The 26,660-nt window shown below is 38.1% G+C and overlaps 1 protein-coding gene across 50 annotated transcripts; it reads right to left on the bottom strand.

Annotated features, from left to right (window-relative positions):
• Window positions 1-489: 489 nt before the first annotated feature.
• Window positions 490-22,073, bottom strand: znf740a (zinc finger protein 740a). Of its 50 annotated transcripts, none has more exons than XM_084028688.1 (21): window positions 21,881-22,072; window positions 21,471-21,674; window positions 20,858-20,974; window positions 20,004-20,124; window positions 19,673-19,756; window positions 16,893-16,976; window positions 14,739-14,822; window positions 13,698-13,781; window positions 13,141-13,224; window positions 12,153-12,236; window positions 11,720-11,803; window positions 10,924-11,007; window positions 8,661-8,744; window positions 8,241-8,324; window positions 7,760-7,843; window positions 7,261-7,344; window positions 6,336-6,419; window positions 5,837-5,920; window positions 4,772-4,855; window positions 4,225-4,343; window positions 490-4,018 (listed from the first exon to the last, which is right to left on the bottom strand). In XM_084028688.1, the coding sequence occupies exons 1-21, from the start codon at window positions 21,923-21,925 to the stop codon at window positions 3,845-3,847; spliced, it is 2,040 nt and encodes a 679-aa protein (XP_083884814.1). In that variant the 5' UTR covers window positions 21,926-22,072; the 3' UTR covers window positions 490-3,844. The 50 variants fall into 50 exon arrangements, with proteins under 50 accessions (XP_083884814.1, XP_083884825.1, XP_083884820.1 ...); XM_084028699.1 differs by having other exon boundaries at window positions 21,492-21,674; XM_084028694.1 differs by lacking the exon at window positions 10,924-11,007 and having other exon boundaries at window positions 21,881-22,073.
• Between the last annotated feature and the right edge of the window lie 4,587 nt (window positions 22,074-26,660).

Genomic DNA, 26,660 nt, shown 5'->3' with positions numbered 1-26,660 from the left:
GGAAAGGGATTTTTAATCTGAAGCTGCTAAAAAATAGGAGAGTAAATGAAAGAAAAAGGGGTTTGGGGCATTTGTTTCCACTTTGACATTATGGTGTATTGAGTGCAGATTGATGAGGGGGGGAAAATGTAAATGATTTTTTGCACAAGGCTACAACATTCGTAAAATGTGAATCCACTGTATATCTGCCGAAGAGCTATGTAGTCCATTCTGAAAGGTCAATGACGTCCATCCATCCATCGTCTACCACTTATCCTGGGGGGGGATACCTGTTTGGGTTGACCAGTGCCATTTGTTCCAGGGTTTATTTTTGCCCTATTAAAAGGTCACATATGTTCTGGTTTTAGAAAAGCTATTAATAAAGCATTATTTCAGCACAGGTCTGAGGTTGCAGCAAAATCCAAACAACGAGAAGTGTGCGTAAGTCTCCTCACCAGTACCTGCTCAAGTGTTATTATATCAACACAGCCAACACGCATACAAAGTGTGCTTTACAAATTATTTTATTTCAGCATAATAGTAAGAAGCCTCTCCTCTGATTTTCATATAGTTGAAACTAATTGGATCACAAGGGTACATATTAGTTAGCCCATTTTACAATAATCATTGTAACATTTTTTTAGGAAGTTATTCTTATGCACTCATTTTCCTACACAAAATAATCAATATCAAGATCCTATCTTAACTGAGGACCATAACTCTGCATGCAAGACTAATAAAAGAAAACAACTAATCTGTGATAGCTAGTGTTATGCTGTTGTTCATCTAATACCATTAACAATATAATTTACTACAAATACCAGGGACTTCGTATAGGAAAGAAAACATTTGGTACTACTGCCTCTAATGTCAAAATTACCAAACATACTGGGCTCTCAACTGTACTGATCCAAATTGTTCTGTCCGCCTTCTGCGTCAAGTTGAGGAGAAGTAGGCTTTGTCTAAAACCTAAAATCTAGTACAGTCTGAAGGAAAAAAAAATGTCAGTTTTTTCCTCTCTCCTTTCACTCCAGTGTTTACAATTTCATCAGAATAAAAAAGGTCCTTGAAACAATCATCAAAATGTGATGAGAAATTCTCAGACAAATAAATCCTCGGATCAGTCTGAAAAAATTAAACCTCAATCTTATAAACAAATGATCTGAGACTCAAGGATTCTATTGCATTTTAACAATGAGATATAATACTAAAAACAACAAAAAGACAAAAAGGTATTAACAATGATGTCATCTATGTACTATATTGCCCTTTAGCCATTTAAGTATGTGCTCACACCAGCAGTATCCCTTCCACAGATTCAGAATAGTGTTTCCAGAGCATTAATCAATGCATTTCTCAAACTTGGCCCCTTTGCTGCCACTGGGTTTTACTTAACTTTATCAGAACACGTAAAGCTGAATTCCATCACATCTAACCGTTGCGCAAAATTGCCTGGATATCAACGGACCATTTAAAATAAATCTTCCCAATAATACTTTTGGTAAAAACTTGACTTAACTCAGTAATCTGCTTCTTATTCGTATCGAACACAAACATCTCTTTATCCTAGAAACCGAAGAGTAGATGATGCACTCCAAAGATTCCATCTCCACATTCACAGAATCTTATCTGAAGCTTTAAATTAAGAGAGAAAATGTTTAAAAAGCGAAAGTCCTCTTGTACCCTGACATCAACAACGATGGTCTGTAACTCACTCTGGCTTCAAAGAACAGTTGTGATGTCTTGATATGTACATGCATGTTCAGCCAACAGACTAATCCACCGACTCTTCCAGCTCAAACAGAACAGTTAGGACAATGCAACCACTGAGTCACCAGCCACAGAAAGGATTCAGTTTGAGAAACGCTCTCAATGGGCAGCAAAGGGGCCCTGATCAATGGGCTCTCTGCTGTCCGAGCGTCAAGGACTTTCACACAGTACGATTGAAGTTCATCATAGGTAAAAAAACAAAAGAAAAAAAAAAACAAAAACAAAAAAATAAAATAAAATAAAAACAAACGAAAAAAAAAAAGAAAATCGGTCGTTACAATATCATTTAGTACTATGATTATTTGTGTATCCGCACTTACTTAAGGCTAAACCCAATGACATGACAGACAACCAGTATTACACACCAACCACATAATATTTGGATAAAAAAAGGCAATTGTTAGTGTGTAGTAGAGTCAAGCGAGTGTTGACTCTGCTATGGTGTGTGTGACCAGCCAAAGCTCTCCAGTGGGAAACACTTCAGCACTACCGACCGTCTCAGGGGCCGTCAAACCTCCGGGGACTTCTTAACGATTACATACTGTGTTGCACTGTAACAATGACCCAAAGTATTCATTATAGATCATCAAAAGACAACCTCTTTCGACAGAACACCGTCTGTTTTAGCGCCACTGAAGCCATCAACATTCTGTAACCACGACAGCTTTAGGTTAATAGAAAAAAAAAAAAAAAACATACCATGATGATGAAAGGCTGTCTCGTAAATACAAATGACCCACAATAATAAACAGTTGAGAAAAAGGCAATGAAAAAAATACAAATAAAAACAAAAAAAACACACTAAGGCCACAAGATTATGTTTACCCCCCAACTAATCCCTCAATGTGAGTATCTGTACAAACAACATAATGGGACTTCAAGTGGCCAACCTGTGCTATTGTAGACCAGAATCTATGGACAGAGCGAGGCGAGACACTTTTCTGTACTGGAGATCTCTGTGTATATGTACTGTATATACACACAGCTGAACTTGTGATCGCATGACTCTCAGTTATTGTGGGAGGACGAGTTGCTGGGAGTGACCAGCACAAACGCTACCACAGAACATGAGAAAGGCTAAACAGGTTCTACTCCCGTGACCCAGCCCTTCACTTCTAACAGAGTCAGTCAACTGCAGGGCGGCACTCTTCCTCCACTTCTTGGAAGTCCGGGTTTAGTTATGAAGCAGTGATCGATATCACTTTTTTTTCCCATTTTTTTTTTCTTTTCTTTTTTTCTAAGTAAACACTCAAAAAGTGACTCCTTATGATTTCAATGAAGGAGCGGCAACAGACTGTATTCCAACAAATTCCTAATCAGTTTGTTTTTGGCCCATTTTGTGCGCCAACAACAAAAAAATAAAACACTAGTCCCATAGTGAAATAATAAGCATGTTTCAATTATTTACACAAAGCATCATTAAAACTGTACCTCCCCTTTTGACAAATTCAGAAAAATCCTGTCGTACAAATCATATTAAGACCAGATGCTGCTCTCAGCGTAAATGTCTTAATGCTTAGCACCATCTCAGACAATGGTAAGCAACATCTGGTCTACATGAGCTGTCAGAGTGGTTTTCTTGCTTCACCTGCAAGGGAAGTTCAGTTTATTTCTGGCCTAAGTAATGATCTTATTGATTCAAAATGGGCCACCGGAGGAGGAAAATAATAATAATAAAAAATCAAAAAAAAAATCAGAAAGAAGCTGTATACTTTCCCTCACCACTTCATCCCATTTTGTTGCCAACACATCAGGATAAACAATACCCACAGCCCTTCCCGAGTACCACCAAATGCAGATATATTTGAACAACAATAAAAACTTTTTTTTTTTTTTTTTGCAAAAATCAAATAGATTAAGTACAAAACAGGACAACTGTTCATCACAGAAAAGTCTTGTCTTTAAAAAAATGGGGAAGAAAAGGAAACACAGTAAAAAGTCAACAAACAAAAACACAAATGTCCCTCTGTCATTAGTAATCCCAAGACTGGAGCTGCGAGATCAGTCTGCGCTCGAGTGTGGCGTCACTCAGCACAGCGCCGAGAAGAAGAAACCCTGTCACTGACGGCGTTGTGGATGTAGGCGGGGTGGAATGTCAGACCGCCAATCGGCCTGGAGGGGGGTGCAGGGGACTCCAGGTTGGGGGTGCAGGTGGGGGTTCTTGGGGATATGGGCGTGGATCGCAGCATGGCTGGTTTTCTACTTTGGCTACGCCGCGACCCTGGCACAACCGTCGATGTCGCAACAGCCGGTCTGTCCGTGAAAAGTTCTTCAAAACAGACAAATTGGACATCAGTTATACTGGTTTTAATAGTTCAAGTAAATGTACAAGGGGTTCAATAGTTATGGAGAGCAAGAAAACAGAAATTAGTTTAAAACATCACAAAATCAATCTTCATATTGCACATTTTATAAACACAAATGCAACACAAAGGACTTTAAAGAACAGATGAGTATAATGTTTGGGCTGCATACCTGCTGACACCGTTCACACTGGTAAGGCTTCTCCCCGCTATGGACACGCTTGTGTCTCTCGAGGTGGTAGCGCTGGATAAACCTCATATCACACATGTCACAAGCAAATGGCTTCTCTCCTGAAAGAGCACACAAATACAGTCAATGAATCAATTTTAGCGCCTCGTACCAACAAAGTGCGTGCAATCTTTCACTCACTAATCTTTATTCGCAGACTACATTGTCAACACTTGCAAACAGTTTGGGGGAGTCAATATGAGTAAATTACAAAGAGTGTAGTTTCAGCATCTGAAAAATTTATCATCTAAAAAAAGGCCTCGTCATCAACTCATTATGTGTACATCAGAGTGGAATTTTCGTGTTTTCGTGGCACCAGATCTACGCAACATAGTGGGCCCCAAAAAACTGGGGCAAGTATTTTTTTGAGGCTGGTTCAACATCCCATCAAATGACTTGACAATCCAAACTCGAGTTTGTTGTGAGCCTGTTCTGTTGGAAGCGGCAAAGCCTTTCTCAGTAATAAAGGGTACGGTAAAGGAACGCATACCCGTATGAGTGAGGCTGTGTCTCTCCAGGTGGTTACGCTGAATAAACCTCATGTCACACATGGAACAAGCATACGGCTTCACCCCTACACACACAGAGCAATGTATTAGCCCTACCACCCACAAGTGCAAGAAATACAACTTTCAAGCTCATACTAGCACTGGGAGGTAAAATACTGACAGGATTATAGTTCATCATTTCTTTGTATGTATTGTGCATTTCTTTTTCAAGATAATATGTTAAAATGTTCAGACATGCAACCAAGATCATGAGTTAAACTGGTTTCATAGCAAAAAAAAAAAAAAACGTCTGTCACATGTGTGTCATAACATTGAATCACTGTGTGCTTGGTCTGAATAAACATCAGTCACATCCTGACACTGCAAAAACAACTATTTCAGCATCCTCTCACCTTAGATCAGTTATGCCTAAATTAACACCACAAAAGACATTAACAAGTAATTAGCAGTAACAATTCAACACTTTGGATTTGAGTCGGGACCTGTTCTTACTTGATATTAATATTCCTTCTACGTTTAAGGTTAAACAAAATATTATTTTTTTTTCACACAATCCTGTAGAAACAAAGATTATGTATGACTGGATTTATTTAGTTTGGCGTTCTTCAGTTGTGCTTATTGACTTCTGGAAGCAAATGATGAAAATTACTGATTGTGTGAAATTTTAGCAGCATCTCACAGATATTGGGGTCATGCTGAACGTACTTTGGATTGCATGTCGAAACGCTTGCATGTGTAGGCAGGTCTCGTTTTCTCTGCTCGTAAAGCAATAGTGCCGTTACCATAAAGGTTCAACTTTCTTGTTGTCTCAATTGTCATCGATTGGTGATCAGATCTCAATATGCAAATTAACTTAAATTGGTTTCCAGTAGAGGAAATAAATACTAGTTATTTAAATATTTTGCTAACAGCAACTAAGCTAAGCCACCTACAAGGAAACACATGTTCTATGATTGTAACCACACAAAGGCATCGCTCTTATCAGCACTATAAAGAGTAGATGGTGATCTATAAAATGTGAGAAGGGCAGGTGCACGGACCCATACCCGTATGAGTGAGGCTGTGTCTTGCCAGGTGGTAACGCTGAACAAACCTCATGTCGCACATGGTGCATGCAAAAGGTTTCACACCTAAACGCAGAGCATCAATACATTATTTTCAGGTTTTTTAATTTCTGTTTTCACAATCCATCAATCAGTGCTGTACTTTAAACATCTGTTTACAATTGATGGGTTGTTAACCACACACTATGTAAAATGTCCTAGTTTTTGTGTTTTCTCCAAATCCAATTAAGAATCAAACTGTGTCGACCAGATTTAAAATCCACAATTAAAACACATCACATGAGCTGATGTCACAGTCCTGTACTTGTTTACATGTAGATACTTGCTTCAATGTTGCACTGACAAACATAATGCAGTATAGGCTTGATCAAGAATAATGTTACTTTTACAGAATAATTATAATCCTGACACTGCTGACCCTTTAACATGGTGTAATTACAGTTTGATCTCAGTGACATGGGTACGGTGAGCGGACGCATACCCATATGAATGAGGCTGTGTCTCGCCAGGTGGTAGCGCTGAAAAAACCTCTTGTCACACATGGTGCAAGCATAAGGTTTCACACCTAAATGCAAAGTAGCAATATTATATTACTTTACCTCAAATTCCATTCCTTACGAATAAATACGCAAGCAATTGGTTATTAACCACACATTTGCCAATTCATGCAAAAACAAAAAGATTTGTCTGATGTTTCTTTCATTTTCACTTCTAGATACCCACAAAGACAACTACACTACTGACCATTTTGATACATCACCAATCAAAAGGATTGTTATTGATATTGTTCCAATTGTATTCCAAAGACTTTAAATTAAAGTCAGGGAGCAGAGTGCCTTGCCTTTATTTTTGTGTAACACATGGTAATAATCATGGTGATACTTAATATGCATTTTGCTTTACCATTGTCTTTAAAAGCAAATTTCAATGAGAAAATGTCAGGACACCATTTACTTTAAGTAATTGAGCATTTCCCTACTAGTGATTGCCTATAATAATGAAAATTCTTGCCTAATAAAGAGCTGATGAAGTAAGATCATTTTCAGAAAAGGGATTTCTAAAAACTGTGGTGAACAAATATTCAGTAGAGTTTTAAAAGCACAGGTTGGGGCCAAATGTGTTGGTATTGCTGGCTTTTAAAGATTTTTTTGGATTGATTTTCATAAAGAGGTGCAAAATGTTTTAAGGGGCATCCTTTATTACCAGTAAATGTAAAGTAGCCTAGTTAAAAGTTACAGAAATGTAACATATACTTTGCTTAGATGTTTTATCAACAGCTACTAATTTGGCTACCTCTAAAAGAAGACATCCGTGTTTAGCCTATTTGCAATGTTGATATTAGCACAATAAAGACTGTATAATAATGGCCTTTAAAATGTGAAAAGGGCAGGTGCACTGACGCATACCCGTATGAGTGAGGCTGTGTCTCGCCAGGTGGTAACGCTGAACAAACCTCATGTCACACATGGTGCAAGCATAAGGTTTCACACCTAAACGCAGAGCATTATGGTATTATTGACAGACTTTGTATTTGTGTTGTGTTCACAATCCATCAAAAGCAATATACTTCAAATATCTATTCAGAATTGATGGGTTGTTAACCACTTTCAATTGTTTTGAAATGTCCTTTAAGAAATTAATTCTCATTTTCCCTCCAAATCCAATAAAGACTACATCAAACTTAAAGAACCAATTCTCAAATCCACAACTTTACACATCACATGAGCTGATGATGTTGCAGTCCTGTATTTCTTTATACATTAAGACATTTACACACATAATGTAGGGTAGGCTTGATCATGAAATCATTGAAGAGAATGCTACCTTAGATGGCTGACTCTATATCTAACATGATGTAATTACAGTTTGATCTCAGTGACATGGGTAAGGTGGGCGGACGCATACCCATATGAGTGAGGCTGTGTCTCGCCAGGTGGTAGCGCTGAAAAAACCTCTTGTCACACATGGTGCAAGCATAAGGTTTCACACCTAAATGCAAAGTAGCAATATTATATTACTTTGCCTCAATTTCCATTTTTTTTTTAAATTCAGGAATTAAAAAAATATTCGCTATTGGTTATTAACCACACAATTGCCAATTCATGCAAAAACACTCAACTTAAAAAAACCTAACATTTCTTGATTATAATCCATTTTGTAGTGCTGCAGTTACAAACAAAGAATAAATACCCTGCTCAACTACACCGAAACTGCCTAGGAACAACTAGGAAACCGTGTTAAAACTTAATCTTGACATTTCCCTTAAATGTAACAGGCAGGTGTGTGTGTATGTGTATGTGTGTGTGTATATATATTCATAAATAAATTTAATGTCCACACTGATTTCTAACAGTAAATGTCATGGGCACGGTGCACGGACCCATACCCGTATGAGTGAGGCTGTGTCTCGCCAGGTGGTAACGCTGAAAAAACTTCATGTCACACATGGTGCAAGCATAAGGTTTCACACCTAAACGCAGAGCATCAGGAGAATTATTTTTGGTCCTCCATCAGGATAAATAAAATCTGTACTCCTATTTTTATAATTTAAGATTAGCAATCTGGACTAAATTGATATCGGTGGTTAATAACCAATGTCACTCCCTAAAAGTACTAACAAAAAAAAGGTACAATATGATATTATAATCCCAGAGGGGATCTAAAATCCACCTACACAACATGAGGTGATGATGTCATTTGATATTACACTTGAATAATTTGTGAGAAATACAGATATATCAGACTAGATCAAGCATACAGGTGTTGCAGCATCCTAACGACTGGGTTAAGATTGGCTGACGCATACCCATATGAGTGAGGCTGTGTCTCGCCAGGTGGTAGCGCTGAAAAAACCTCTTGTCACACATGGTGCAAGCGTACGGCTTCACCCCTACACACACAAAGTACCAACTTTAGCATGAAACACTCAACTGCCAAAAATGATCGACGTTAAACTTTACTAATTGCTTAGTAAAGTTTAGTTGCACTTATCAGCGCTTTGTTTACACTGGAAATTCCAGCATGCTTTTAAAAATCGGCTGGAAATATAGTTTCACATTTGATTCAAGTTAAACTGTAACTACTGAGGCCAAATGGGGGAAGGAGGAAATGAATTGGGAGGGGGGACGGGGACGAAAATATTCATAGAAAGCAAAATTTACTCTTTTTTTCCCTCAAACTTACACAAATCTACAAAATGACCAGAAAATTGAGGTGAAACCAAAATCCCTAGTAGGCACATTCAAACTAACAATATCAGGGTTGTTGTTTTTTTCCCCCACAAGATGCCAATAGGTGCTTGAGTTCACATAATTTCAACATACAGGATTGATTTGTTAACGCAAGTAACAATTTTTTTTTGTATTACGCTGATCGCAGAGGTTAGACAATTTTAGGCAGTTGGTAAACAACTATGCAAAACATAGGACATTTTGTTTGCAGAGGAACTCGTCATTTAACTTGATTAACTGTTTTATATTAATGGAAACTGCTCAAAAAACAAAAAGCTTAGCTTGTGATTTACACAAAAATAAACTCTGCACAATCTTCAAATGTAATACTGAACTTTTCATAACAGGAAGATTACCATTATTTTGAATGTGAAATGACAATGACGTGTGAGCAGACAGCTCCAAGTTTATCAGAAACCAGGACTCTGTGAATCATTAATTCATTTATAATGAGAGCTCCAGCCAATCTGGTTCCTGTTCATCTTTAGCTGCACAAATGCAGAAATCTAGAACTGATCACACACCTGCAGCCGATTCACAGTAAACGCCATCCTAGACTCAGTTTTTACAGGTCTTGCATTTTTAAATTCTAGGTGATAATCTTTTTTCCTAATGCAGCTGAAATGTGTATTAATATTGTGTTAACTTTTTCCTACTTCCTTACTTAGACTTCTTTTTAAGTGTATATGTATCAAAACAGAGAAAATATAATTGTATTGTGTAAAATAATACTGTGTTCAAGTAGAATTTCTAGTAACTGCAGAGCTGATTCAAATACAAAAAAGTCTGAAGAGGAAACCTCTCGGTAATCGATTAGTTTTGGCTTGCATACATCTAAAAGCTAGTCACAATAAACAGTTTAAAGCAAAATAGCTGAATAAAACTACAGACCCACGAGTGTTGCCATTTTTGCTTCATGGTCATCATGTCATTTCATATACAAAGTATGGGAAGATATATTATGCAGGTTCTGATTAAAGCCCAAACACACTGAAAGCATCCAACGTGAGCATTTTTAAGTACAACTATTGTTTTGTTTTATGGCCAAACACGCACCAAACATGTTAAAAAGGTGTGCCAAACTGCTTTGACGCCTCTGCTCTGACATCCAGAAATCTTTTTTTCTGCAACCGCAATACCGGTTTGGAGAGAGCGGAAAGGGAAAAAGCTGAGGTTTTCCCCAGAGGGCATTATTTATTGATAAATACTGGTACGCTCACTTTTACTGGTTAAAATGACAAATGTTGCCAGCAGAAGGACACATCAGCTGTCACTACTTAATAATAAAAACTTGATAATCTGGTTTGTGTGCTCTCTGCAGGACTGCAGGATGTCAGTACTCAATCAAAGACTAAAAGAGTCTGTGGGTTAAGAGAAGCTTCACTCTGTAACAGCACTGTTCAACAGCAGGTGGACTGTGTTTTTGTAATGTCTAAACAACTTTTCTATTTAGAGGATCATGTGATAAACTTAAGGAAATTTTCATTCATGTCAATTAAAAAAGATAATGGGTGGTATGGGATATCTGTGGCCTAAATTGCAACATTTTCCTAAAGTACTGCTGGTCCTGTGCTGTTGGCATTTCAAATCTGTTGCCTGTTTTGCGCCATGAGCATCAGTTTACGTGCGTCAAATGAGGCACGTCATTTAACGCTCTCAGTGCATTTGGGCCTTGAAGCTCCAAGTAGATGCTGCATGAAACAATAGCAAGAGGCAACATAGTGACAGAAAGCAATACACTCAAACTCGAGTTTGAAGCAGCCATGTAAACATGTGGTGCACATGCATGACCAAAGTCAAGGAAAAAGAGGGTCAAAGTTTGAAAAAATGAGGACATACCCGTATGAGTAAGACTGTGTCTCTCCAGTTGGTAACGTTGTATAAACCGCATGTCACACATGGTACATGCATACGGCTTCACTCCTAAACAGAGCACAAGAAGGTTAGATACATTTCAACGCACTGGTGTAGTTCATGAACACCAGGACTTTAAAAAGACATAATTCTTTCAGGCTGCCTCTAATATTGCATGCTTCATTACAGATACCATTGTCAGAGACATTACACAAAAAAGAAACTGCAGACATCAAGAATTAAAGTGCATCACGAACTAGGGAGAAACCGGGCTTACGCGTTGCAGTTTCGACCAGCTTGAGTAATATTCAGTCATCCTGAACCACTGATGGTGGTGACAAACCCATTTTAATTTCAGGTTGAAGCTTTTTCAAGTTACCCCATGTTCAAGATACCACCATTTCACTATTTTATCAGGCCAAACATTCTTGAATTTTCCTGATAAAATCAGATAATTGATGCCTGCATATAAATGCTTTTTGGTGTAATGTGCTCATCATTGGATAAGTAACATAGTACTCAATAATAGACATGCAATGGTACTTTTATAGTGTTTATCACAAAACAAGATAACTGACAGAGTCACTTTTTCCATGGACAGTTTTCCAACAAAGCCTAATACTTCTATTGTACATTTTTTGAGAAGGGGAAATTAATTTAGCAACAATGGCATAATTATGGTATTTTATATAGAGGGACTTATCAATGAAAAGAAATCATGTGAAGGATGTTCATAGGAAAGGTTTCCATAGTGAAAGGGGAACAAGTAATTCAAGCATACCAGTATGAGTGAGGCTGTGTCTTGCCAAATGGTAACGCTGGAAGAACCTCATGTCACACATGGAGCAAGCGTATGGCTTCACCCCTAAACGCATACAGTACCAAACTTTAGAAATGTGTTCTCATGAACCATGTACACAAATTATGTCATCTCACATGCGCTAGTCAGAATTCTTTCAACATCTCATTTATTTATTTGCCAACTAGTCTTTATACACAAACAAGCAGAAAATGTGTCATGTCAAGCCTAAAAGCAGTTTGCAAATACAATGAAAACATTTATTGGTGTTTAAAGCTTAAACTTGATAATCAAGAATGACTTTTTTTTTTCACAGGTAGGTGAAAGAAAATTGTAATTGTGTGCCTACACACAAGGGCAAATATTCTACCACCCCGTATACTGTTAAGTGAGAGGGATAAATAAAAACTTATACCCGTATGGGTGAGAGTGTGTCTTGCCAGGTGGTATCTCTGGAAAAATCTCATGTCACACATGGAGCAAGCATATGGCTTCACCCCTGCACACACAGAGCAAAATAGTTTATAAAACAACACAATAGACCGAACAGGACACACTCACTTATATAATGTATCCAGACATGCGAAAACCATTGCACCAGTATGACTACTAAAAGCATTCGGCTAATGACTTCCAATCGGTCAACATGCATGAAATGGGGACCTCAATGAAAACGTCACTTTGCTTAACTCAGTGCAGCTTTTCAATGCCGACATACGTTGCAAATTTAAAACAATCGAGATGTAATTTACAGGCACTGCGGCATAAGGCTGTGCAATATGGCCAAAATCTTTTATCACATTATAGGTCATTTCATGTCTGGACAGTAAATATATATATCGATACAGCATGTTTTCTGGTAGTTCAATAAATATATAGTCTATATGAAATAACCACATGGTAAAGCCTATTTGTGTATACTTGTGTAAATGAAAAGTAATCTAAATTGTAAATTGTAAGAACTTTAGTACAAAATTAATAGAAACAAAAGTTTCAACTGAAATTCTGTTAATAGTTCCAGCTATACACCGTTTACATGCATCCACAATTAGAGTAATCAGATTAAGGAAATATTTTGGATTTAACCGAGTTTGATCACATTTTCTGAGAAATTTGAGTTAGTGTGTGGCTGATAGTTAGACAATGTAATTGTGTATCCTGATATATGATTAAATCACTCCATTGAAGGATAAATTATTCTGAATTAACTAACTGTAGCAAAGTACTAATGGAGTTAACTTTAAAGCAAAAACTGAAACGCACTCCTGCAGCATGCCCCAACACATAAAACACTGAATATGTTTAAAAACCAGATCAAAAATTTTTCTCTAAAAGAAGGACAGAAAAACTTCAGCAAACTGGGTATATGGGCACTAATGTAGCAAAGAGGGGCAAACCCATACCCGTGTGAGTGAGGCTGTGTCTTGCCAAGTGGTAGCGTTGGAAAAATCTCATGTCACACATGGAGCAAGCGTATGGCTTCACCCCTACACAGATGAAAAGTATGTAAATATAGGCTAGAAACAGAAAACAAAAGTTTCAACACATAACCATCACCTCTTCCCTTAGAATGACTCTACTATTGCTTCTACACATGAAGATTTGCTTGTTTTGCAGTTAATGGTTATGTGTATTGTGACCATGAGTTGGGTCTTTAGAAGTTTGGCGTATTGAAGAAATGACTGTGCTGTACTGTAATGAACAAATTAGAGCATTCTGCAAGGGAAAAGCTGAAGTTGTGTACAGTCAGGTGCCTAAATTTGTATGCATGTATTTACATCAAGAGCTAAAAATGGTAAGTTTCATATTTTACAACTCTAGTACATGTCTGGATACATCTTGTTTCTGAATGTGAATATTAGATTTTTGTTTAAGACTAAATCTGTTTGCACTGCTTGAAAGGTTAAGCACTTCGAAAACACCAACACCAACTAATGAGCGAGGGTAAGTGGACGCATACCAGTATGTGTGAGGCTGTGTCTTGCCAGATGGTAACGTTGGAAGAACCTCATGTCACACATGGAGCAAGCGTACGGCTTCACCCCTACATACACAAAGTATCAACATATTAGCTAAGACGTTCCTTAAGCATCAAAGGGAAGCATCATTCACAGGCATTACATTTCTAGGACCTGGCAGACATTATACATTCTAATCAAGCTTCATGCGAGGGGGCGGGGGCAGTTGTTTTACTTCTAATTTGCGAAAGGTTTCTGTTGTGGAGAGCATTTTTAAATAATCTGGAGTACATCATAAAACAAAGCAGCATCAGCATAAAAGCCACGCAAGTTTAAGACGAGACATACGAGTAACCAGCAAGATAGCAAAGAGTTATCACACTGGCCAGCTGAAGCAGAAACATCAAAACACTTTTCCACAATTCACATTACGAGTGACGACATGTTTGAGAATTGTGATGAGAATGTCCATTGCAAGTTGAAATTGGTTTAGCATCTATGTAGCACGCATTAATTAAATGTATGGTGGTGCAGCAGTGTGTGTCGCTTTGTGTTACAAGTGTGCTTGTTTTCTAGCACTCTAAAGGGATGATCTGCCTCAACTTTCAAAAAGCATTCAATTTGATCTCCGCCATAAACTTAGAGCAGAAGCATCTGTACTCCACCATTGCTTCTACACATGAAGAAATGCTCGTTTTGCAGTTAATGGTTATGTGTATTGTGACCATGAGTTGGGTCTTTAGAAGTTTGGCGTATTGAAGAAATGACTGTGCTGTACTGTAATGAACATATTAGAGCATTCTGCAAGGGAAAAGCTGAAGTTGTGTACAGTCAGGTGCCCAACTATATATGCATGTATTTACATCAAGAGCTAAAAATGGTAAGTTTCATATTTTACAATTCTAGTGCATGTCTGGATACATCTTGTTTCTGAATGTGAATATCTGATTTTTTTAAGACTAAATCTGTTTGCACTGCTTGAAAAGTTAAGCACTTCTAAAACACCAACACCAACTAATGAGCGAGGGTAAGTGGACGCATACCAGTATGTGTGAGGCTGTGTCTTGCCAGATGGTAACGTTGGAAGAACCTCATGTCACACATGGAGCAAGCGTACGGCTTCACCCCTACATACACAAAGTATCAACATATTAGCTAAGACGTTCCTTAAGCATCAAAGGGAAGCATCATTCACAGGCATTACATTTCTAAGACCTGGCAGACATTATACATTCTAATCAAGCTTCATGCTAATTTGTGAAAGGCTTCTGTTGTGGAGAGCATTTTCATAAAAGCCACGCAAGTTTAAAACGAGAGCAGCAAGATAGCAAAGAGTGATCACACTGGCTAGCTGATGCAGAAACATCAAAACACTTTTCCACAATTCACATCACGAGTGACGACATGTTTGAGAATTGTGGTGAGCATGTCTATTGCAAGTTGAAATTGGTTAAGCATCTATGTAGCACGCATTAATTAAATGTATGGTGGTACAGCAGTGTGTGTCGCTTTGTGTTACAAGTGTGCTTGTTTTCTAGCACTCCAAAGGGATGATCTGCCTCAAATTTCAAAAAGCATCCAATTTGATCTCCGCCATAAACTTAGAGCAGAAGCATCTGTTTAAGCAACTATACAATCAAAATATCAATTTATGAAGACAGGCAAATACAGCTAAGACACATGAGTTGTACAGCCATTAATCTGTTTGTGAAATAGGTGTGGACATCAAAGGACTATTCCCATAGTATACCATGGCCCCAGTTAATCATACTTCAACATCAATGGTTGAGGCAGGAGAGCATTAATACAAACTGATACCCAGTGTAAAACATTAACATGAAATAATCAATAATTCATTCGGAAATGTTTACTTTATAGCCACGCACACCCATATTTTCCAAACACCTGAGTGAGATACTATCCTGAAAATTATACATTGTGATCAATCCCTACATTTCTTATAGTGTGACAATGGCAACAGGTTACTTCCTTGAAACATCTTCACTGTGATGGATACACCCGTTTATAATGAAATCGAGCATATACTGTAGCTCAGTTACTACACACAATGTATGAAAGCAAACAGCTAGCTTCTTCAGAACCGCTAAAGCACCGCTAACAAGATTCTCAGAGAATAAAAAATAAAGAATATAACTTTGTAAATACTGTTGAGCAGCGATGGTACAAGAGGGTAAATACACTTTGAGGGGTCCACAGGAGCTATTTAGTTTGTGTCAGGTTTTTACTTACATCTATGTACACAGAAATGATATTATGAATGGCCTATTATTGGACATAATCAATAATCACCCAGTCTGTGTACTGGATGATTCGACCCTGTAGTTATTCAACTGTTATTGTAAGAAACTGCCAAAAGATTTCTATATTTTGTCTTTTAACAGCAGGATTTATTGCAGGGCTTTTATATTAGATTGTATTATACTGTACGTGTCTTACTATTTCTATGGTATTTCAGAGTTGCTGTTACTATTTTGCTTATATTTCAGTTTCCTTTAATGTGAGAGTAATGAATAATATTTTATGGTATGCAAAATATAATACTACAGAACTGTTTAAAGTTGAGCTGAAATTAAGAAAGTCATATTATAGTATATACCGGTAGTCATATTGTGGACCTATTTAACTATACATGCCAAAGAAAATACAAAAGAAAAATATATTTCTTTATTTTTTTTATATCAGAGTATTTTTTATTTTTACTGAAAAATAAAATATGACACGTGCTGACATCAGCTAGTATATCATATTATATATATATATATCATGAGAACCGTACATCATTCAATCTGCAACTATGACTCGGCACAGAGCTGGAGAAGAAAGTGAGTTAATCTTTTGAAAGATCAAAACATATTCCTCCCATCGTCATATCCACCTGCCTACAGTGTTTCACTCAGAAATAAACCACCATACGGAAGCTAGCTCTCTCAAAACGCCATTTCAGCTCGACTTTAAACATCCTGTTGCATTTAAGAAAGTCACAGTTGGATTTTTACTAAAGATTTTTCTAACCCATGGGACTGCATGTTTGTTTATGTCATGTGATCGTATGATTGTTCAGACTGTATGTTTTGGTTCTCATGCCTCTCTTGCATAAGAAATACTGATCTCAATGATACTACCCGATTAAATAAAGTTTTCGGAACTTAAACTGGGTACGGTAAATGGACGCATACCCGTATGAGTGAGTCTGTGTCTCTCCAGGTGGTAACGCTGGAAAAACCTCATGTCACACATGGAACAAGCGTACGGCTTCACCCCTACACACACAGAGCATACAATTATTAGCTAGTCAGCGTATTAAAATGTGGAAAGGGAAAAATCACAAACTTTATTACGTGGAAAACAGAAAAAACAGATGCAGTTTTGCCACAAAGAGCAACTGCTTACTCAAGCTACTAGGATGTTGGAATAAAATTACACATATACAAATGTATTTATACATTATGCTATGTGAGTTGTGTAGATTTGGTCAATATTAATTTACTAGTATAGTTTTAGTGCATTTCCTTTGGTGAATAATAGGGCAGTAGTCACTGACGTGGAAAAAACGATTAGGTTGACTTACCCACAGTGCATACTTCTTAAATAATGAAAAACAGAGAATTTTGTGTGAAAGGGTGCAACGCAAATATTAACACTATGCAGAGATGATTTTAAGCCCTCAATTTTCATTTTATATAAAACAATTAAGAACATAGTCCTTTGATGTCCATGCAGTTATTTTCACTGACAGTCATAATTACGTACAAAAATGAATAAAGCAAATATTATAATCGTGCATGTTTTGTGGCCTGTGTTTTGAGGCTTTCACATACAGACATACTCTGGGGTCCACAAGTTTGAGTCCACTTTCAAATCCACTATCAAAAAGTCTTGTTTACAGAACTATTTGTTGTTATTGTGTTGCATATCAGAGGGCTATTGCACAAAACCTAGCTATGGGATTAAGCTGGGATTTCCCAGTCATCCCATCTGAAGTTATCCATGACCTGGTTGCACAAAAGCATGTCTCATGTTATGGAATACGTTACCATGGAGATTTATCTTGTGGAGCTAGCCTGATCCAGACCAGGCTAACAGTCAGGATATAGGTTGGGTGCTCATTACAGTTATTCCACTGCTTGTTAGATATTACCATCCAGTGGAGTAGCCTGCTGCCATTATTTACACTGTGACCATGATTTAACATTCATTTAGCCTATATTCAGACATTTTAAAGTAAATAAACCACTGGGGTTGCTGGTGTAAAATGTGAGTTTGCCTTGTATGTTCCTCCCCAGCCATCGTACATGTCAAAGTTGTTTCATATAGTATTTGAGCGCCAGATTAAAGCGTTCATGACGTTGTCTGCTTCATAAAGCCACAGTATTTCTTTGTACAGAGGAGCTTGACCTCCTCTTATGCCTCCATCCTCTTATGCTCAGTCTGTGAAAAGTACGCTGAATGTGTAGTCGTCGTCGTCATGTCGAATTTGGGATCGCATCAATTAATCAGTGATCAATCTCGAGGTCTAGTTGAGGAAGCCGCGTACTCTCCAAGATTAGTTGCACCTGGCTTGAATTATTGGCTGCTGTTCATCCTTGTTTGGCCTTTGTGCAACGGATTAAGCCAGGCTGCTCTCGCTCGGATATGTTGAACCCAGCTAAGTCATTTATCCTGGCCATCTAAATTCTGCTTTTGTGCAATAGCCCTCAAGCTTTTTTAATCCAAGATATGCACAAAGGAAATTCACAAAATTCAGGATATTTAAACAGCTGTACAATTATTCTTACATAGTGAGAATTATTTTTGATTGTTGACTAAATGAATATGATCACCTATGTGTCACTACTTCTAGTGCTTTTACATCGAGTTTCAACTGTGACATCTGTCTGATAACATTGTTTGAATGTTTTGTTTTGAAAGCAGTTATTGTGGAGGCAAATGGTTCTCTTGAGTGGAAATGGTAAATACATTTTCTACACTGAAAGGGACTGCATGGTGTAGAGTCTCTAAAGCTGAATCATCCAAACCAAGACGGCAGACTTTAAGAAAAGAGCAGCTAGTATGCTTCAACAGAAGTGCTTGTTGAATGGTTACAGTGTGGGTGGTCAGATGTGGTCTGTTGTGTTGTGACCACAACCAGCTGTGATCTAGCATTGTCCAATAGTGCATTCTAAGTGTTGTAGGTGTGCAGAGCATGCAGTAACTGCAAAATTGGAGAACTTGCAGCGTTATCAGCCTGTGTGCAGTTACTATTTAAAGTGACCACACCATGTGCAGACCAGCATTTCCAGCTGACATTTCTGCATGACCCAACAGCATTTCCACAAACACCACAAATTCATATGAACAAAGAACCTCCTACTTCACTAATTAAAACTACTTAACAACAAAACAAGTCAAGCCAAACAAAGTCAAAGTATCACAGTTGAAAACAATAAGAAAGTTTGAATTTGCAATAAGAGTTCATGACTGTCACAAGAGAGTCTTAATTTCTCCCTCCACAGACAGAGCTCAACCCTACTTAGCATTCTGGAGAAAAGGAGGAATGTGCCTCCTACGTCTCTGCAATGCTCTAAAATAATGGATTCTTAAATACTCTAAGCATCTCTACAACTAATACCAGTCAAAATGTGAGCTATGATTAAAACAAATAATGGACATCCAAAAATAAATAAATAAATAAAAATAATTTTAGCATACATTTTGAAACAACAGTTGTTAATAGTGGACTCGGGACTACTGGACCGCACTGTATTACATTGCCTTCTGTACATATGTCCTGGTGTTGGGGGTTTCTAGACAAATATTGTGCTTTATATTTTTGGGTGAACAGATTTTGGGGGGTGGCTTTGTTGGAAATTACTGTCCACAGACAAAATGAACCCTGAGTATCTGTCCATTGATTCAAGTGACAGACTACAGACGTAGTCCAATTTATGTAATATGGGTACGGTTAAAGGACGCATACCCGTGTGAATGAGGCTGTGTCTCTCCAGGTGGTAACGCTGAATAAACCTCATGTCACAAACGGCACAAGCATACGGCTTCTCCCCTAAACCGAAGAGCACCAGTTTTAGTCAAAGTCCCCACAGATACCACCAATTAGCTGTGAGGCAAAAAACTATTACCAAACAAGGTTTTTAAGCAGGCCATTGCAAAACCTTACAGTTGCTGCACACTCTTAAGATTCATTCCAACTCAAACTTTCAGCGCATCTTTCAACAAATAATATGATATCAGGCATTAAAAAGCTGTTTTGGCACAACTGTAAACTGAAGGTGTTCTAGTATGGCCCATACCTGTATGAATGAGGATATGTCTCTTCAGGTGATATCCACTCCTAAATGCTCCGTAACAGTGATCGCAAATAAAGTTTTTCTGCACTTTGGATGACGGACCATTTTCATCTCCACCTGTACCCTGCACGGCAAGAAGAATGGTTCAACATTTTTAGCAAATGCCAGTTTCAGAGTGGACTAATAATACAAAAAGATTCAGTGCATTTTTCCAACACAATGTGAAAAAACAGTCCCACCCACAACTGGTCAGAGCTTGATGAAATCTAAACTCCTTTCAGTTAAAGTAAGGACTATGATGTTTAGAACACTAACTACTTTGCACACAAACTAATTCATGAATATTTGAATGGCTTCCTTCTCTAAAACCCCAATTATCTTTGGTATGAACAAGAAAAAGTTATTTTGGTTTTTTTTAACCACATGTAATTAACATTTGAATTGACAAATACCCCACAATCTCTTCTAATGGCCTGATGCCCTCATGTTACTGCTCCCCGTTATGCACACAACTGCAGTTATTGTGCTCCGCTTCACTCCCCTCCCCCTCTTTCCTCTCTAGAGATCCTCCACCCCCTCCACATCTTCCCTGAACTCCTCCCCCCACCCCCACACAAACAAAATGTGCACACATGAAAGCTCCAAGTGAGGCGCACTTGAATAAAGTTAAATGCTTTTACTCAATTGTGTGCAAGCAGCTGATGGTGCAGTTTGTTTTATTATTTTATTTATTTTTATTTTATATATATTTATTTTTTTAATTATTGTTTAAGTAAAATTAAATTTCACTAGAGACCCTTCCCTATTTAGCCACCACAGGCACTGACCTTCCCTCCCCTTCCTTCTTGTTCTCTCACTTTGCAGGGCGTTACTGATTTCCTGTTCTTTTTTTTCTGCTGCATGTCCTCGTTGGCCCTCATCTCCTTCTCATCCAGCAGGCGGGGAGCTTGGAATTCACCGTCCTTCCGAATAAGCTACAGAGCCAGAAAAGGTCAATTATTTCCTGATTTCAGATCTATATCCTTTAAAATTAAAAACAGAATATTTGAACATGAGTAAAATTAAGTGATTAATTTGAACCTCAACTATGTAATTGTTTTCCCTCCACTGCCGCCTGAAGAAAATCAGTGCAAAATAGTATGGGTTTTGTAAATTTTGTATGTTGATTTGTATAAAACAAACACGATTTAAAACAACTTAAATAATTTCTGATGGAGGACTATGATTCATATACTGTGCTGGTTAGGGCAAGTTTATGTCCATCTGAAACAAATTTGAATAAACTTTCATTTGTCGTATAAGGCCAATGGGATATGTGGACACATATCCTTGTAGCAATTCTGTCTATATGTTTTTCTACCCTTAAAAGCACCTATGACACAAATGCATTGATATATATAAATTAATTAAATATTCACTTTCAAAAAAACATTAAAAACATAGCATTCAACAGCCCAATTTTCACTCTACATTTCCGAAGTGGGTCCTAACCAGGGGCGGACAGCTCATTCCAGATGGGAGGATCATATGGCTCTGAGGAGCCCGGTCAGGTCCCTCTCTCTGTGGTGGTCCATGGCCAAGTGGAGCCATCATTTTTTTGGGCGGAGCAGCCATGGAACTGGCCTGCATCAGGGCCATGCTGGACAGGACAGCCTCACAGCCAAGCAGCCCCGCCTGCAAAGAAAAACAATAAAGAGTAACAATTTACCAGCTATGTCAAATACCTAAAAACAGTCTGCAATTTGAAAGTATCTGCATCTAAAACAATCATGCCGGTCACATGGCATTCGCCAAGCTAGTCATCAACGACAACATCCTGAGTGACACAAGACTGTGCAAGGAAAGTTATTTGTAACTACTTTGGTTTTCTCAAAACAAACCCATTTCATATGGTCGCGGACTGAGCTGCTGGGCAGATGTGACATTGCTGTGGTGTATGTGAGCGCAGGGACAGGGGTGGGGACAAGGTCATCCAGAGATCCGTCAGTCAGGATGGTCGGGCTGGTGGGAAGCCACACCCACCTCACTCATCTAGCATTAAAACTGAGGAAAAGGAGGATGTGGATGAAACAGACAAGCATTAAATGACAACAGCATCACTTGCTGTCTTTCTCGCTACATATTCCATTAAGTCAATTTAGGATAATAATTATTTTCCCCAATGGCATTTAAACAATATAACACACAAAAGGTCTTCATTTGTAAAAATTACCATGTTGGAAGATTTTGCTTGATTATTGTTCATAGAAATGAATCAGTATAGCCATTACAAAAAAACAAAACAACAACCACAAACTGTTTACTGACTGTGGCCAATGTGTGATAAATTCTACTGTAGCTACATTTTTTCTCTTTTTTTGGAAGTACCCTAGATGACCAAGTTTTGGTTGGGACTACAACTGAACGAAAGAATATATAACCAGGAAAGAATATATAGAACCAATGTATAACATTATTTTATTAGTAATGTGAAACTGTGGAGCTGATGTTCATCACATTGAAGTGTAGGGAAATGTAAAAAGTCAACATGAACTGTGATGTTTGTTCAACATTCTCAAATTATGACAGCTACTGGGGACATCAGCAGTCCAGTCTCAACCATGATATGCTCAATGCTTCCTTTTGTAGGACAAACCACCAAACTGTATGACATTACTTTTGCACAGTGAGAATATTTTGCTGTATCGCTACTCTGTTTTTGTGGAGCTCACCAATGTGTGTAAGTGGTAGCTCTGGTCCTCTGTTGTAAAGACTTTACATTCCTCATGCTGAATACATGACCACTTCAGTACATGGAACATAATCAAAACTTCTAGAACCAGTTCAGATTCAGAACCACATATAGATACCAAACACTACAACTCGCAGTAAACGGTATGCTGACAATTGTACCACAAAGCACACCTGGATGTTCTTGGTTAAGTTGAAGTAGTATAGTTAGTAGGTTCATTTGTACTTGTTAGTATGACATGGGGAAAACAAGTTGAAACAAGAAAGAGGGGAGTGCAGATATTTTGGAAAAGGGAAGAATCTGGAGGGAAAATCTCTACAGCACAGCCAGACAAATTAAATGTATTTTTTTAGTATCATGATGTGACATCTAATGTTTTTAAATCTGAGATCTTTTAACATGGTAAAATATTAACCTTACACAGCAACAATTTAAAGAGGCATCATGTGTTATTTATATAACATTACACAAAATGTTTCTAAAATACCAGACAAAAACAGAGTTGTTATAGAGTTAATGCCTGGAGAAATTTTAAAGCAACCAGTGTCAACCAAACAAAAACTCAAATGGTTAGTCGGACATAGAAATGCTACCAGGCATGCTGCTTCACCATATGAAACAACTAATCACACCATCAATTTAAAAACAAACAATATCTGATTCCAATGTCTGTTTTCAGTGTATATATTTCCATATGAATTGTACTTATTGTATTAGAATTATGTAGGACAAAGACATAAATCACGAGAATAAATACGGCAAAGAATAGTGAAATGAAGAAGTAAAAAATGCGAAGAGAGCTGTTATAATGTATGAACTGCTGTGAGTTTGTCCGATTCTGTTGTTTTCATGCAAGTCAGAGGAAGTTTACTGTGGAAGTGTAATGCAAATGCTAACATTTAGCAACTGGGTGGTAAAATCTAATGTTATACAGAAGGACGCGTACTAACCTGGTAACGTTACATTGATGTACAATTTAAAACATTGATTTAACAAGGATGTTAAGAGGAGGCCGTCCATTAGCTCAAAGAAACACTGCACTATCTATGATAGCTATTCAAGGTTTAGCATTACGTTTTGCTTCGGTTCGTTCTTTTCTCCAATTGTGCCAAAACTGTGACCATGGTTGACCGTAACGCTTGGGCCGAATCAAATCGTTTAACGATCGCTAGATTGAGGCAGATGGCTATATATTGTTTAATGCTAAAGTGCTTTCGCCAGCGGCGTAGGTTAGCTAGCTAACGTTGCTAGGAAAGTAGCCCGCTAGCGTAACGCTAACATTGGCTAATGCTAATTAAAATACGCCGAGGCCTTCTTATAGATAACGTAGATTTATTTGGCTGTTGTGCTAATTGCCAGCAGGGAAACGCCATAACCATTACACAATTTTGCTCTGATAATAAAGGCCCTTTTCCCAGTATGGACTGCTCTGGCCTTCGCATTCCCACCCAACGCTAACGTTAGTTTTGCTGATGTTGAAGAAGCTGGCTAGCATCAGCTATCTAGCAGCTAGCTGCTCGCGGGCGCCCTCGTCTCGCTGAAATGTTAGTTACCGAACATTTTTTAAGCCCACCTGGTCATCGGTTTGATACAGATGAATTGCTCGAGTATGTATCTTGCTGAGAGAGGCAATTTGGCTTTTCCACCTCGATAATACTATAAGACACGAGCTCAACTCGTTCAAGACGAGATTGAGCGATAAAGACATTCGTGATGGCCGTCGTTGCGAGTGCCTCCCCCTCCCGATGAGTAAGCTAACGTTTGTTAGCAAGCTAGCAATGGCCAACATTGACGCTGTGATATTAGATAAATCCCATTGCTGCTATCTCCGCGCATTGCTGTTTCTAAATGTAATAGATGCCGAATGCACAGTCAAAAATTCAGCGCACATCGAAGAAATATGAAGAGATTTTTTTTATCTACCTTTCAGCTTCACTCGCCCGACGTTTTCAAGACCGTCTAGTTTACAAACACAGGAAACGCCACAGGATGTAACCCACTCCCCCACACGGCAGCAGCAAAGCCTCCTCAAGCGAAGAGAAAAGGCTCATCTTCTTCTACCAGCTCCCCGTGAACAGAGAGCGTTGGTTGAAAGTACGACCAAAATCTGTTACTCCGTCCATGTTTATATTGCTGTGGAGATTTTACGTTTTTCAATGTGTGGCGTAGCGGGCCTGGTCTCAATTGTAGCAGAATCAGACGACGACTGAAAAGACGCAGATGAAAAGGATGGAGTGGACGCTAACATGACAGAAAGGGGGGACGTACATGTTGTGGCCGTTTTAGCTGCTCGATCCGCCGCCCCTTGTGTTCGTCTGAAGTACCCCTTGGGTGAAATCAACAACAATGCAACATGACCGCTTTTTCTATCGCGGATCTTTTTTTAATCTTAAAAGGCTTTAACTCGAATGGAAGATAGCTCCTCCCAAACGGCCGTTTAACGGGTGCTGACGTCATCGTCAATTGTCTCAGTGTTTATTTGTACTTTGCGCTGTTATTTTTTATTTGCGTGTTTAGCCGAAACTTAAAATGCATAAATGTCTTCCTTCTTAGCATGGAAAACAATGTGAGTTTTCGCCCTTGAAGTAGAATTTTGAAATAGGGTCTTACACTGACTCTATATGTTTTTGCATTTACATATCTTCAAGAATCAAGATAGTCCATTTGTCCCTGTCTCGGACAAAAGGCTGCGACATAAAAATACATATAATACAGTACGTATACATGGACAGATTCAAGGCATAAATACATACAATCCAGTGTGCAACACAAGTGCAAATGATACACCCCTCCCCCTCCTCATATGGCCTGAGTTTAGGAGATTTATTGTTGTAGAGATGAATGAGTTTTTATATCTGTTGTACTACTTTTATAATGCATTTGTGTATTTTATTGTATTGTGTTGTGTTGTATTGTACAAGGTTAATTTGTTGGTATTGTACAACAGGGACACACAACGAAATTCAGTTTCCCATACCACTATATGAGAAAATATCCCTTAAACTTATATGTGGAGGGTCGAGGATGGATAAAGGGGGCTTACAGCCCAAGGAATGAAGCTGCTCTGAAGTTTGATTCTTTTGTATGGTTTGCCAGACAAGGCAGCAGGTTGAACAGCCTGTGATATTTTGATTTAACAATCCTTGGGCTTTCTGCAGGCACCTCCTGTCACTGATATCACTAACCAATCAGTAGATGGGTATCAATGATGTTCTGGTTTGTTTTAATCACCTGCCGTAAAGGCCTTATGTTCTGGGTTTTGCATGTCACATGCCAGTTTCTAATGTTTCCAGTCAGGCTGTTATCTATGGCTGCTCTCTAAATTAAAAAAAAGGCCACTAATTTGTAATTACCTACCCAGGGGCTACAGATTAAAAAGAGCTATTTAGCTAACTACATTAAGATGGCAACTGAAAGGTTGATAAGTGTGTGCACTGTCGCTAGTAAATATAGAAATAAAGGCTTAAGTTTCATGTATTATGTAAGATTAAAATGTGGTCCCAAACACCTCCATTCACTATTCTCTGTATAAACACTTGGTAGGGTCTGCATTTATAAATCTATCATGAGACTTACATCATCATAATGCAGTTGCGACACAACTGAAAAACAGGGTTTCCTTTAAGATATTTGATTATTTGAGTTACAAGATCAAGAACAAGAAAAAAACTGATTGATTGCTGGCCAATAAGTGAGAATAATTAAGAATCTCTTATTAGAAGTTCAGTCTATATATCCTGTATTCTATCCATAAGATAATTATGTCATACATGGGTTATTCCCAATAGTGTCGCCTGAGTAACTGAAATGAATGTGTAACAGAATTGTGTGTTCATAAGCCCAATATAACTGCCTTGCCCCTGCTCCCTTATCACACACTGCTCAGCTGGCATTATAAAGAAGGCAAATTAGATGCAAACATCCCATGC

Source organism: Eutrigla gurnardus (assembly GCF_963514095.1).
Source record: "Eutrigla gurnardus genome assembly, chromosome: 2".
Taxonomy (NCBI): Eukaryota; Metazoa; Chordata; class Actinopteri; order Perciformes; family Triglidae; genus Eutrigla; species Eutrigla gurnardus.
The sequence above is the reverse complement of the archived record's forward strand: the minus strand, read 5'-3'. Positions and strand labels throughout refer to the sequence as shown.